Source organism: Girardinichthys multiradiatus, chromosome 21 (genome assembly GCF_021462225.1).
Source record: "Girardinichthys multiradiatus isolate DD_20200921_A chromosome 21, DD_fGirMul_XY1, whole genome shotgun sequence".
Lineage (NCBI taxonomy): Eukaryota > Metazoa > Chordata > Actinopteri > Cyprinodontiformes > Goodeidae > Girardinichthys > Girardinichthys multiradiatus.
This window is the reverse complement of record NC_061813.1, coordinates 40,877,570-40,892,351: the sequence shown is the minus strand read 5'-3', so window position 1 is coordinate 40,892,351 and position 14,782 is coordinate 40,877,570. Positions and strand designations below refer to the sequence as shown.

Here is a 14,782-nt window from a genome sequence, read left to right as displayed (position 1 = left end):
GCTGTTTTTATTTTATTCCTATTTATAACGAAAATACTATTTTTAAAAATGGAGCAATGCAGTTAAGTGCAGTTTTAAAGTGAGTGAACATTAACTAATGAGGACTCTCCGCCCCAGATGTTTAAAACTCCTCTCGTCATTCTGCCACGTTTTTCCTCCTTTCCAAAGGAACGAGGCGACAATGGGAAGCTGTATCACAATCTGATTGGTCAAATCCTAGAAAAACCCACCTTTATACCCGCCCCTTACTTGTTTCTAGGACTCTGATTGGCCAAACCAAAGTCAGTCACGGTTACCAGGGACTTCGGCTTTGCTGGTATCCAAGTGAAGACGTGATTTTTGGGGAACTCGTCGATTCTTCAGAGAGAAGCAGAGAACCTCTAGTTTCTGTCCGGTAACAGAGGACCTACCTGCGGACTGAAGGTTGATGCTGTTACTGCTCAGCTGGAAGGCAAACAGTTAGAAGTTAGAAAAAAATGGCGCAGAGAAAGAATTCGAAAAGTCACTCTAAAAAAGGTCAGTTATGCTTTGTTAAGTCGTAGCGGAGCTCCGTACGTGCCTCAAAGCAAAACTCCGTTAGAGGACTTGGTGATTTTAAGTTGTTTTATGTTAAAGTGATTACAGAAATTAAACAAACACATTAACCTGAAAATACTCATAAAATTATGAAGGTATTTATTTCGGCTTTCAGTTCTGCCTTCCAGAGATTCGAGTTATTGTTTTTCAGACTAAAACTGCCTTCTAATTGGCTATTTGAACAGCATAAAAACTTTAGAAAATAAATTAAAACACTTAAATTTGTCCATGCCGTTATTGCTGAATTATTCGAAGTGTTTTATGTTAATATGTTTTTATCGTAATTCCTGTTTTCTCTTTGCTGTTTCAACAATGAAGGAGAATTTCTAAAATTAGTCGAGTTTTGACGGGAGTCTGGTTAGGGGCTAAGCTAGCGTCGCTACCTCCAGTGTTTCGGCTGCTAACAGAGATTAAACTCACTGTTCCCGGGCACAGATGGATGATTTTTGTTTTTAAAAAATGTTCCATGTTAATAAGCTTGGCACAGTCAAGAAGATTGTTTTAATATTAGAAGAAAAAGCTCATTTTTGTTCATGTTAACATGTCTGTGGAGAGGTTGTTGACCCTCATTCACATGTTTGCGGGGGCCTTAGTGTTTCCTGTGTGTAAAGTGCTTCCAAAAACTCCGATCCTCGTCATCCCGTTTAAAGATTTTAATACACAGGGGATAGTTGTTTTACTGGGACCAGTTTCTCCTGGAAGTATTACTACTGTAGGTATGTTGGAACATGAGGAAATCTCCATCCATCCATTGTCTTCTCATCTGTTAGGAATAACCTTTATTAATATGCTCATAGTTGTTTTTCCCATTTATACTATAGTGAAATAAAATCTAAGTTCTAATGTTTTCCTTTTGTTACAATAGGATAAGAATGCTCATAAATTAGGCGACTGTGGCTCAGTAGGAAGAGTAGTTGTCTTGCAATCAGAAGGTTGTGGGTTCGATTCCAGCTTCCTCCTGCCATAGGTCAATGTGCCCCTGGGCAAGGCACTTAACCTCAAGTTGCGTATCGGTGTATGAATGTGTGAGCGTTAGTGAGTGCGATTGGGTGAATGTGGCTCTAGTGTAAAGCGCTTTGAGCGGTCTGTATGACTGGAAAAGCTCTATATAAGTTCAGTCCATTTACCATAAACATACAGTACAAGGATAAAAGGCCCAAGGTTTGTCATAAATGACCTGAAGCTGGTAGTGGAGCAGCTGGTATAACTGGTTTGATTAGAAACCTACAGCACACTTAGATTAAGTATGGACACCCGCTACTACACAACCTACCAGATAGACATCACAATGGTGACACATAGTCTACTGATAATCACTGAGGGAGGAAACATCCATTGCATTGGAGAACCAGATATAAAACTATATGTGACCTTCTATCGAGGCTCTTCATCATCCTCTAACAGACGGTCCGAGACGGGAGCCTCATCTCTGATCTCTGTAATTATTCCTCTGCCTTCATTTAGATTAAAGGAGCTAAAAGTTAGAAACTGGTTGAGATTCATTCATTTTAAGAGTCTTTAGATAGAGTCTGATCACTTCTGGACCGGAGGAGCTCCGAGGCGTCTGACCGCCAACAGGGGGCGCTAGCTCGGACACATCTGATCATAGAGATAACAGGTTCAGGAATCCCAAAACATTCCCAAGCCGAATAGGCTGTTTAATCCTTTCAGACAGGTCTGATTCTGCCCGGTGGTCTTCTCCCAGTGGGAATGTGTCTGGAAAATCTTCAGATGGAGGCATCCTGGTGGTATCCTTACAGATATTGGCTTCATCTCTAGAAACAAGTCTGTCTGTGGTGGTGGAAAAGGAACTGAGCTGAAAACAGAAGGGCTGGTTAATGCTTCTTTTGCATTTTTGCCCTCACCATAGTCATAAGACATGGATCAGGGCCAAGGGATACTGGGAGCTGGGATGAGCTAACTCTGTTGGGTGGCAGACCTCTGCTGACATCACAGTAGAGCTGCTGGTCCTCCACAACGAAAAGAGTTGGTTGAGATGGTTCATCTCATCAGGACGCTTGCCTTCTGGAGGTTTTTCCAGGCGTGTCTGACAGAAAGGAGACCCCGAGGCCAGACTCAGAACCTCCTAGTGGCCCTGAATGCTCCCTCCAATCTGGAAACACCTTAGGAGGAGCTGGAGATTGTTGCCGTGGAAACTGAACCTGTTAGCTTTGAAACCGGTTCTCTTCTCTCATCATAGATCGTTGACATCCACTTTAGCAACTTTTCTTCAGTTTAAACCATAGTTATTGCTGTTGTTCAGGAAGCTTCCTGGTGTGTTGAATCTGTAAACACAGAAGAAGAGGCATCTGTTTAGAGTATAGCTAGTTATTGTTTAAAGTGATTATTGGTTCTCTGAACCATCATGGTGGCAGTTCAGCACTTCTCCAGCTGCCTCAGTAAACATGTTAAATGTTGGCAGGCATGACCTCATATCATGCAATGCAGAAATACCAATTACTCAGTTCACTGTTATCAATGCACAGGGCTAAAAAACAAGGATGTGTTTTAGGGTAGTTCAGTTCATTTACACTGGTTTTTAAAGCCCATCATCACTGATCTCCACAGCAGCCCTGTCAGTCATCAGGGGTCTGCAGCGTACCACAAGGAAGGGGAAGCCTAACCTTAAATAGAGCCTGAAACCGATGGAGCCAACCAGCAGCAGGACCTTAACAGTCTGTGGCTCCAGCTTGGCTCAGAGGTGAGAGGTCATCTGAGGTGTTGCTGATAGGTTTCTCTGATGTGTGTTTAACATAAAATGCCTTTATAGTGATGCTTCGTTGGTAAAATGTGTGACCTTTAAAAGGTTATCAAAAGGGTTTACGTTCTTCTCCACAGTATGTCTGAAATGAATCCTGCATATCTCAGTGCTTCTGCTTGCAAACAGACATACTTGACATACTTTACATGCATCGTAACACTGCACACACCACATGTACTCAAGCAGAATCAACACATTGGAAGATGGAGAGATGATGGTCTTTCAGGTTTAGCTTCAGGAAGATCTGATCTATAAAAGCTGTTTTTCAGTTTAACATCTTTTACTGGAACACATTCTTTATCTCTGAAGTATGAAACTGAAGTACTTCTCTTGGTCTGAAGGACCTCAGGCATCAGAGGACATGTGTTATGGTTCTGTGGTTCTGCAGACCAGTTTGGTGTACTTTTTCCAGCACCACACATTTAATATTTAAAGGACAGAAGCTGACTGATTGCATCATTGTGGGTGGTCTCTATGGTTTTTATTGTAATTATTTTACGAGCGTATCACCAGTCCACTGAACAGCTTCATTACCACCATGCTGGTGCAGCCCAGTATCTGAGCAGAATGGCTAAAACTGGATCATCAGAGTAATTAAATATGTGTAAAGCGTGAAGAAAGCAGCCACGCTCACACACCCCTGAGGGAGTCCAGTATTGGTTGCTCCAGCAGGTGAGAGATGTTTAATCACTTCAACTGTCTGGACTTTGTTTGTCAGGAACGTAGCATCCCAGTGACGCAGAAACAGGTCAATCCTTTTTGTTACCAAAATGTTCATTTGGTGATGTTTCTCATCATGAGGGAAGAATGAGCAGATCAGCTGAAAGGTTGGTTTAGCACAGAAACTTAAGGTCAACTTTTTCAGACTCATCAATAGAATAGATTCAAAATATCCTTTATTGTCCCACAGTCAGGAAATCCAGCATGAAGGTTCACACATCACTAAACTAACATCCACCACACATTCAAACGTTTGAGTCCACAACCAGTAACATGTAACCGGACTCTTCTTTCATTGAAGTGACGGACAGTAGAAGAAGAGGACGAGTGAAGGTTGCTCTGTGTGTCACTCTTTCTTCTGTGGCATCCCACGCTCTCATGGAGCTTCACAGGGTTTTGTCAGCTCTAATAATAGACTGGATCAGGTTCTGGATCAGGTTCCTGATGCTCTGTCAACTCACAATGCACTATTTGGGAGGAAGAGGAGGAGCTTGTTGTAGTCAGTCAGCTTGTTTCATCTCTCCGTCGCCTCGTTGGTATCCTGCTGATGGTCTTCTCCTGAGCTTCGGGTCTAAACTCCAGTGACTTCTAAGTAGCTGTGGTTGATCTTTGAGTCTCTGGAGAAATATTTCTCTTTGATGTTGGTTCTGTTTAATTCGTTTGGGTCGGTGGCTCCATGCAGCGTTACCACCACTATGGAACCTCCTACACCTCCCCGTCCCCTGCTGCTCCTGTAGAGGAGATCCAGGCAGAGGAGGGCGAGGTGTTTGAGGAGGAGCAGGAGGTGTCTCAGGAGACAGGTAGGTCTGACAGGTGAAGCAGGTTTGGGCTGGTTCTGGTGAGGTTCGGGTCTGACTGATCGACTCGTTTAGAAGGAGTTAACGAAGAGGAGGTCCATCAGCTGGAGGAACCTGCTGTCCAGAAACCTGGTGAGGCTCAGGAGTTCAGCGTATGATGTGGTTCTGTTTGGAGGTTTGGGTTTATATAAGCTCACTCTGCCTGGCCTGATCCAGTTTGACCGGGTCTGCTGTGTATGTTGTTTATAACAGAAAATAGATCCTCCTGCTGCTGAGTTTTTTACTTTTCTCACCGTCGAACAGAACCAGGATCTGACTTAGTTTCTGCTCAGTGTGGGGTCTGTTTTTTTTCCTCCTCTGAGCTGTGTCTACTGGGTCAGATCTGCCGACCAGTTAAAATGATCAGAACGGGAACTTTCCCAGTAAACCTTATGGCTGTGATCACTGCTCAGAAACCTTTCCCGGGCCTCAGTGAGACCCTCAGAGGGTTCTGACCACCATCCTGCAGGAGCTCGGTATTCTCTGCATTAATAGAGCAGATAGCTGCTGTTATTTATATCGTGGAACAGCTGCTCTCTCGCTCTATTCCTGGGTCAACATGCCCTGCAGCCATGTGTCCGTCCTCTTCATGGTTCTCCTTGTTTTAAGGTTTTCCTTCAGCTTCACTGGTTAGAACTCTGTTTCCTGCCTTTATCAGAGCTCCTCTAGCTTTCTCCATGAGGTCTCCATAAGCCCGCCTCTAGCTGGTGATGAAAGCAGGCTTTCTGTTAGTGTTTTTACCAGTGCAAACCGGAAGGACCACTAAACAAGCTTCAGAACCAGTTGACCCGGTATGGTGGAAACCTATGGGGTAAGATAACTGATTAAAAACATATGTGTCTAAATGTGTGAACTACAGGTCCTTCTCAAAATATTAGCATATTGTGATAAAGTTCATTATTTTCCATAATGTCATGATGAAAATTTAACATTCATATATTTTAGATTCATTGAACACTAACTGAAATATTTCAGGTCTTTTATTGTCTTAATACGGATGATTGTGGCATACAGCTCATGAAAACCCAAAATTTCTATCTCACAAAATTAGCATATTTCATCCGACCAATAAAAGAAAAGTGTTTTTAATACAAAAAACATCAACCTTCAAATAATCATGTACAGTTATGCACTCAATACTTGGTCGGAATCCTTTTGCAGAAATGACTGCTTCAATGCGGCGTGGCATGGAGGCAATCAGCCTGTGGCACTGCTGAGGTCTTATGGAGGCCCAGGATGCTTCGATAGCGGCCTTTAGCTCATCCAGAGTGTTGGGTCTTGAGTCTCTCAACGTTCTCTTCACAATATCCCACAGATTCTCTATGGGGTTCAGGTCAGGAGAGTTGGCAGGCCAATTGAGCACAGTGATACCATGGTCAGTAAACCATTTACCAGTGGTTTTGGCACTGTGAGCAGGTGCCAGGTCGTGCTGAAAAATGAAATCTTCATCTCCATAAAGCTTTTCAGCAGATGGAAGCATGAAGTGCTCCAAAATCTCCTGATAGCTAGCTGCATTGACCCTGCCCTTGATAAAACACAGTGGACCAACACCAGCAGCTGACACGGCACCCCAGACCATCACTGACTGTGGGTACTTGACACTGGACTTCTGGCATTTTGGCATTTCCTTCTCCCCAGTCTTCCTCCAGACTCTGGCACCTTGATTTCTGAATGACATGCAGAATTTACTTTCATCTGAAAAAAGTACTTTGGACCACTGAGCAACAGTCCAGTGCTGCTTCTCTGTAGCCCAGGTCTGGGGAATGCGGCACCTGTAGCCCATTTCCTGTGCACGGTGGCTCTGGATGTTTCTACTCCAGACTCAGTCCACTGCTTCTGCAGGTCCCCCAAGGTCGGGAATCGGCCCTTCTCCACAATCTTCCTCAGGGTCCGGTCACCTCTTCTCGTTGTGCAGCGTTTTCTGCCACACTTTTTCCTTCCCACAGACTTCCCACTGAGGTGCCTTGATACAGCACTCTGGGAACAGCCTATTCGTTACAGAAATTTCTTTCTGTGTCTTACCCTCTTGCTTGAGGGTGTCAATAGTGGCCTTCTGGACAGCAGTCAGGTCGGCAGTCTTACCCATGATTGGGGTTTTGAGTGATGAACCAGGCTGGGAGTTTTAAAGGCCTCAGGAATCTTTTGCAGGTGTTTAGAGTTAACTCGTTGATTCAGATGATTAGGTTCATAGCTCGTTTAGAGACCCTTTTAATGATATGCTAATTTTGTGAGATAGGAATTTTGGGTTTTCATGAGCTGTATGCCAAAATCATCCGTATTAAGACAATAAAAGACCTGAAATATTTCAGTTAGTGTGCAATGAATCTAAAATATATGAATGTTAAATTTTCATCATGACATTATGGAAAATAATGAACTTTATCACAATATGCTAATATTTTGAGAAGGACCTGTATAAGTAAATAAACATGGATAAATTTAGGGTATGTATTTGTGTCTTGTCAACTTATACAAACGTGACATCAGATGTTTCATCTGAGAATACAAGTTACCAAGTTCCAACTTTACAACAATACAAGTACGAATCTACTACTACTTCGTCTTGTTTAACGGGGTTTGGCAAACAACTTTAAGGTGCATTACTGCCACCAACTGGTAAGGAGTGTAACTTCATCAGGGGTTTTAGATTCATACTTGTATTGTTGTAAAGTTGCAACTTCGTAACTTGTATTCTTACAGATGAAACATCTGATGTCACATGTCTTTGTAAGTTGACAACAAAGCACAAATACAAACCTTAAATTTATGTTTATTTACTTAAATTAACAAATTTAGACACTTGCACATACGTTTCTACAGACAGTTATCTTACCACATAGAACCCCTCTTATCTGTACTTGGATTCAGATCTTACATCCTTTATCTGTAGAAAGTTCTGGACCGGTGCTAATGCTTGTTTGACACCAGTTCTTCCTGTTGCCATCAGGTCCTGGCCCAGAAGAAAGAACCTCCTCCATTAGGTACTGGGTGTGGTCCTATGGAGACCAGCAACCAATCAGAGAGTTGGGATATTTGTTTAAACTAATTTTAATTAGTTTGACTTTTGTTTTAAAGCTCAGAAACTCAACATGGCTCGTGTTGTTTTGGGATCACCTACCACTTGGTGAAAACGGGTCAAAGCACCAGTCAGAGCTGTGGTCACAGTCACTGCTGGCAGGTCCTTTAACAGAACCACGTCAAATACTGAAAAATGTCATCCTGTTAATTTGATGCTTCAAAGAAAAACTCCCGCTATAACTGCATGTGGTCGGGTCCATTAAGTGCATGAATGATGATAATCCTTCGTTTCAGTTGGATTTAGATGTTCCTCTATCAGAGAACAAGTTCTGTGAATAAGGAGCCTCTAAGGAAAGTCCCAAAGATCTGCTGTAGATGAACTGTCTTCAACAACAATGGTTACTGAGGTTCTGGTTTGTTTCTGTAGAACCAGTAGAGAGCTGACTCTAAACCCAGTCCTGCTTTAGCACTGGAACGTCAGTGAATTGTTTGGGTCAGAATCCAACAGTGACCCACCTCAGCTCTCTAAAACAACCTGTAGTCAGAACATGAACAACGAGGTCTCCTTAAATAAGCCTCAAACAGCCTTTCACCTTCTCACCTTTACCTGCCTGCAGCCCAACAGCAGTCAGTAGTGATGCAACGGTACGCCTCAGTCTTCTCAGCAATTACAGCTGAAACTGGATATTTACATGAACTCTGACATTTTTTCCTGTTTCAGGTCGTGAAGGATTACCTAAAGTATTTCTGTCCGATTCATCCTGACAGAACTGGTTTAACTGGGTCATGTTGTGAGTTAACCATCAGAAGCTTGCAAAGCCATGAAGAAGAACAGAGTATGTAAATATCTGGTCCCCGTTAATAAAACACCACAGTTACTGATTTACTGAACATTTATCAACTCCATGAATCTCACTGCATTTCTGTTAGATTTTACGGTTCGACTTTAAGAACCTTCTGCTTTTATGGACTAATTTCATATAATTATAGCTTGGAGAAGATGAATAAGATAAAGCAACTCGGTTCTGTGGACTGGAACCAGCAGAACCACCTCCTGATCAACAAGTGGTAGACCCTCCACACTGACACCGGTGAACATCCAGGCACCATTGACCGAAGTCACAGCGCTAATGTTCTTCACAGGATGGGTCAGAGCAGACTCTACCTGCTGAGGAGACTGAGGTCTTTTGGAGACCAGGCGGCGCTCCTGAAGACTTTTTTTGACTCTGTGGTGCCATCAGCCATGTTCTGGTGTTGGAGCAGCAGCTTCTCTGCAGCTGAGAGGAAGCAGCTAGATAAGGTCATCGGGAAGGTCAGCTGTGTCCTAGGATGTCCTCTGGACCCAGAGCAGGTGGTGGGAGACAGAAGAACTGTAGCAAAAATAACATCACTGTTGGACAATGTCTCTCACCCCAGGCATGAAGCTGCTGCAGAACTAAACCAGAACAGAACTCCCAGTCATATGGTGACATCTAAGCCAGGTTTAAATAAATGAGTGGAGACGTTGGAGTGTTTGGGTTTGTTGGCTCAGAAGCTCGGAGAAAAATCAGTTAGAAATGAGTTCAGATCGTGTTTAAAGTTCATTCATCAATTAAAATGTATCATTGAAACAATTATTTGAGCATTTTTAATTATCTGTTCATCTCTGTTCTTGTCTGCAGAGGGGAAGATGATTCCAGTGGAGCACAAAAATGGAAAACGGACCGAAGGAGGAGGAGGAGCAGCTGCAGAAGGAGGTCCAAAGTTTTCCATGTTCACCTGGTTTGTGGTTCTGTCTCTGCTGGGAGTCTGGAGCTCCGTGGCCGTGGTGTACTTCGACATCGTGGACTATGACAGCGTCATTGGTAAGAAAACATTTCATGTAAAAGAACTTCAGCAGGAACAGAGAAACCCTTCAGAACAGAAGAACTTAAACTGACATTGGTGCTGCTGGTGTCTCTAAAGAACTAGATGTTCTAGTCCTGGGTTAAACTAAGTCCACCCTGTGATCCAACAGCTAGCAGAACCTCCTCCAGCAGCAGTCATTCTCAGCAGGCCTTTCTCATCATTGTGGAGGAACTTTGGTCCACTCTTCTGACCCGTGTTGCTTCTGTTCATTGAGGTTTGATGATGTTTGTTTCCAGGGTGAGGTCTGGACTTTGATTAGGCCATTGCAACAACATGATTATTTTCTTGTTCAGCCATTCAGTTGTAGATCTGCTGCTGTGTCTGGGATCATGGTTCTGCTGATGACCCAGTTTGGACCAAGCTTCAGCTGCTGGACAGATGGACCTGTTTTAACTCCAGAATACTTTGATAAATAGAGGAGATGATGGTCCTCTCAGTAACTGCAAGGAGCCCAGATCCTGTGGCTGTAGAACAAGCCCACATCATTAGCTCTCCACCACTGTGCTTCACAGCTGGTAGGAAGTTTTCTCCAAACATGGTGATGTGAGTTATGTCCAAACATCTCTTCTCTGGTCCCATCTGTCCAGAGGACATTATTCCAGAAGTTCTGTCCTGCATCCAGATGCAGCTGTGCACCCCAAGTCCTCTTGTTTTCAGAGAGAAGAAGCTTCCTCCTTCAACCCTTCTGAACAGCCTTTTTGGTTCAGGCTCATGACCTTTAACCTGCCTTTAGTGTGTGACATGGAGCTTTTGGCTCTGACCCTGGGCCGTATCTGCGGAGACATCGACTCCTGGGAAGGTTGGCAGCTGTTTTCCACCTGGAAAAACTGTGAAAACATGGTGGTGATCAGCTGCACCTGGTGGCTTCTTCCCATCTTAGATCCTCTAGACTCAGTTTTTCCCATGACTGCAGATGTTGTGGTCTGTAACATCTCTGAACAAAGATTCCTGCTGTTCTTTAACCTCTCCTGGCTTCATCTTCTCTTTCTCTACCTCTGCATGCAGCGAGGACTCAGGAGTTTCGTATGAACTTCTCTGAAGTTCTGCAAGGTATGACTAACAATTCAGCATCGACTGATGCAACTCTGCTCATCCTGTCACTGTGTTTAAATTAGTTGTCTCGTTTAGACCGAGCAGAAAACAGAAGATCAGAACCAAGCCACAGGAACTGGGGCTGCAGGCTTAAATGATAGCTTCCTGTGAAATGAATGTGCAGACATGAGTCAAATCTCAGGTCATAAATAGGGAACATCATTCAACTGAAACATGTCTTCATCCTTATTTTGGTCTGGTTTGGTTTTTAAGATAGAGGAAACAAACTGCTCTGCAGACAGACTGGTCAGCAGCTTCCTTTATTTGTTGCAATAACTTTATGTTGTTGCTCTTCAAAGCCTCAGCTCGCTCTTTTCATCATGCTGCAGATGTCTCTGGTTCAGCCTGGCTCTGTTTCTCATGCTCGAGTTTGTGGTTGCTGCTGGTGTCTCTGAAGGTTCAGGCTGACAGACATCACAGCCATCATCACCACATCCTTCCTCTCTGCAACTCTTTCACATGTTCTCCTCTCTGCATCATGGGCCACTAACACAGATCAGTTTGTCTTTTATCTCAGGACACATTTAAAAACTTCAGTTTTCCTCACCTGCCGATCCACCCAACCCTCATTTCCTTCAAGCTTTCATCTCATCCTTTAAAGTCTTTTAGATAATTCTTTGTGTTCAAAAACTTTTACTCACTAAAAAGTGAACTAATATTCAGATGTTCACTTCAGATCTGTCAGTTTTCACTCAGAAAGCTGCAAACTAACTGGTCCATGCATGTACATGGAGAGCTTTCAGAGAAAGCAGTGCTGAAGGCAGTGGGTGGAAAAGGACGTATGATTTTCAACAGTTTCTACTGACAAAAATCAGAAAAATGCCTTTGTGTTCAACCCCCTTTACTCTGGTATCCCGAAATAAAACCCAGTGCAACCAATTAATCACTTAAGTGTGATTCAATAACTGAAGCTGTTCTGTTTGTGGTCTCAGAGAGTCTTCAGAGAACATTAGGGAACAACCAGCATCATGAAAACCAAGGAGCGCAGCAGACAGGTCAGGGAGAATGTTCTGGTCCAGTTTAAAGGGTTAGGTTCTGAAACAACATCCCAGGTTTTGAACATCTCCCAGAGCTCTGTTCAAACCATCATCTGAACATGGAGAGAGGATGGACCAACTGCAGACTTACCAGGACATGAAGGTCCACCTAAACTGACCGGCTGGACAAGGAGAGCATTAATCATAGAAGAAGCCAAGAGTAACTCTGAAGGAGCTGCAGAGATCCACAGCTCAGGTGGAAGAATCTGTTGTCAGGACAACTGTTAGTTGTGCAGCTCCAGAAATTGGGTCTTTATGGAAGAGTGGAAAAACAAGCCAGAAGACGTCCTGTTTGTAGTTTGTCTCAGGCCATGAAAGCTGAATGCTTTGACCTAAATGCAAACACTATGTGGTGAAAGGCCCTGAACACACCATTCCCACAGTGAGACATGGTGGTGGCGGCATCATGCTGTGGGGTTTTTCTCATTAATATCTGACCGTTTTTAGATGAATGTTTTGTTTGTTGAGCTGCTTCACTCAGACCTATGAATCGTTCCGTCTTAAAAAGACTCCTGAACTGAAGGAATGAACCAGTTCTGCACTGAAACAATTATAAACAGGAGGTTTTGGCTCCTTGTCACCAGCAGCTGGTTATAAAGACACAGTTTGTCTCCATGTCTGGAGCTGAGTCTATGCCAGGACCAACAGTAACACAGTTTGACAGAGAAGATAGTATCAGGTTGATGAACGCCTCCGCTGAAAATACTTCAGCAGCTCGGGCAGAAGCAGACGTGTCGTCATAAATGTTCGACTTGTTGGATGATTTTTCTTGGAATGAGAAGCTCTTACCTGATTTTAATAACTTTTAAAACAAATTCAGCCTGATTTAAGCTGACATGATCTGCTGTTGCTGACTTTCATGAAGTCCTACTTCTTCCATCTCTAACCATCTATCATGAGCTTCTTTATCTAATTGTAAAAAGCATGTCAGGTGCTGAAGGTTTTATCTCCCTCTCCACCTCTTCCTCCAGGAAAACTAGCCGCCTACGACACAGATGGTGACGGAGACTTCGATGTGGAGGATGCCAAAGTTCTGCTCGGCAAGTCCATTTTCTACTTTTCTGCCTGTTTTTTCCAAAACAGCAACGACTGATGTGGTTCACAGGATGATGTCACCCTTTCAACTAAGATCGTTAACCAATCACAAGCAGAGGTGCACGATCACCTGCTGACGCTAACACCTGAGCTCAATCAGATTAACAGTTTGTAAACCTTTCAGATGGATTCATGTCCTCGACAGATTTTGACTTCAGTGACTGCCGTCGTTCGGTTGATGTTTGGCTTTTACTCAAATGAAAGCTGGAGCTGGAAAACCATTCACAGACAGAAGTCCCTATGGATATTGAATTGATTTCCAGTCACCTCTTAGGGTCAGAAGGGTTGGCTGAGATAATTGTTGCATATCTGGACAAACCTTCATGTTGTTGCAGAGAAACAGACAGAACTTTAGCTTTGGTTTGGCCGTCCTGTTTGTTTCGGACGGTTGAATGGCCACCGTGGATCTTTGTGGTTCTTTGATACCAAACTGAAATCTTAGAAAACCAACTATAGATGCTTGAAGAAGGATCAGATGAAAGGTCTCTAGAACATGAAGTAAACTGTAGTACCGTTGTTCTGACCTGGCTTCTTGTTGCCTCATGTTCTGCTTTGGTTCTGTCTTTGGGAACAGATGTTAGCCAGTAGGCTAGCTTTCATCAGTGGTCCCAGTGCCTGACGTAAATATCCAGTAAAAAGATAAAAACTTTACATTATGACTAAACATCAGATTTAAAGTGATCTAAAGCAGATGCTGACAGTGATGTTCATTTAGAAATCTGGTTAATATATTTATCTAAATAAGCTGATAAAATATTAGGTGAGTGGGAAATAAATCAAGATTGATTTAAAATGTATTTCCTCACTCACAGAATAATACTAGAGACAATCAGATTAATACTAGAGACAATCAGATTAATACTAGAGCCAATCAGGGAAGAATACTAGAGACAATCAGATTAATACTAAAGCCAATCAGGGAAGAATACTAGAGCCAATCAGATTAATACTAGAGACAATTAGATTAATACTAGAGACAATCAGAATAATACTAGAGCCAATCAGGGAAGAATACTAGAGACAATCAGATTAATATTAGAGACAATCAGATTAATACTAGAGACAATCAGATTAATACTAGAGACAATCAGATTAATACTAGAGACAATCAGGGAAGAATACTAGAGACAATCAGATTAATACTAGAGACAATCAGATTAATACTAGAGCCAATCAGATAAGAATACTAGAGCCAATCAGATTAATACTAGAGACAATCAGATTAATATTAGAGACAATCAGATTAATACTAGAGACAATCAGATTAATACTAGAGACAATCAGATTAATACTAGAGCCAATCAGATAAGAATACTAGAGCCAATCAGATTAATACTAGAGACAATCAGATTAATACTAGAGTCAATCAGATAAGAATACTAGAGCCAATCAGATTAATACTAGAGACAATCAGGGAAGAATACTAGAGCCAATCAGGGAAGAATACTAGAGACAATCAGATTAATACTAAAGCCAATCAGATTAATACTAAAGCCAATCAGATAAGAATACTAGAGCCAATCAGATTAATACTAGAGACAATCAGGGAAGAATACTAGAGACAATCAGATTAATATTAGAGCCAATCAGATTAATACTAGAGACAATCAGATTAATACTAGAGTCAATCAGATTAATACTAGAGTCAATCAGATAAGAATACTAGAGCCAATCAGATTAATACTAGAGACAATCAGATTAATACTAAAGCCAATCAGATAAGAATACTAGAGCCAATCAGATTAATACTAGAGCCAATC

At 42.5% G+C, this 14,782-nt stretch overlaps 1 protein-coding gene across 18 annotated transcripts in view; it reads left to right on the top strand.

The window, feature by feature from the left end:
- Positions 1-279: 279 nt before the first annotated feature.
- The window catches only part of unm_hu7910 (un-named hu7910), a 54,495-nt gene continuing 39,992 nt past the window's right edge, over positions 280-14,782 (top strand). For 3 of the 18 annotated variants that reach the window (XM_047349884.1, XM_047349886.1, XM_047349881.1), the window contains exons 1-5: positions 4,591-4,857; positions 4,930-4,986; positions 9,573-9,755; positions 10,804-10,848; positions 12,899-12,967. In XM_047349884.1, coding sequence (XP_047205840.1) covers positions 4,734-4,857; positions 4,930-4,986; positions 9,573-9,755; positions 10,804-10,848; positions 12,899-12,967 — 478 coding nt within the window. In that variant the 5' untranslated portion in view covers positions 4,591-4,733. Of the gene's footprint in view, positions 517-3,144; positions 3,278-4,590; positions 4,858-4,929; positions 4,987-5,531; positions 5,705-7,840; positions 7,875-8,632; positions 8,748-9,572; positions 9,756-10,803; positions 10,849-12,898; positions 12,968-14,782 lie in introns of those variants that run through there. The other 15 variants (XM_047349896.1, XM_047349894.1, XM_047349890.1 and 12 more) reach the window with 14 other exon arrangements.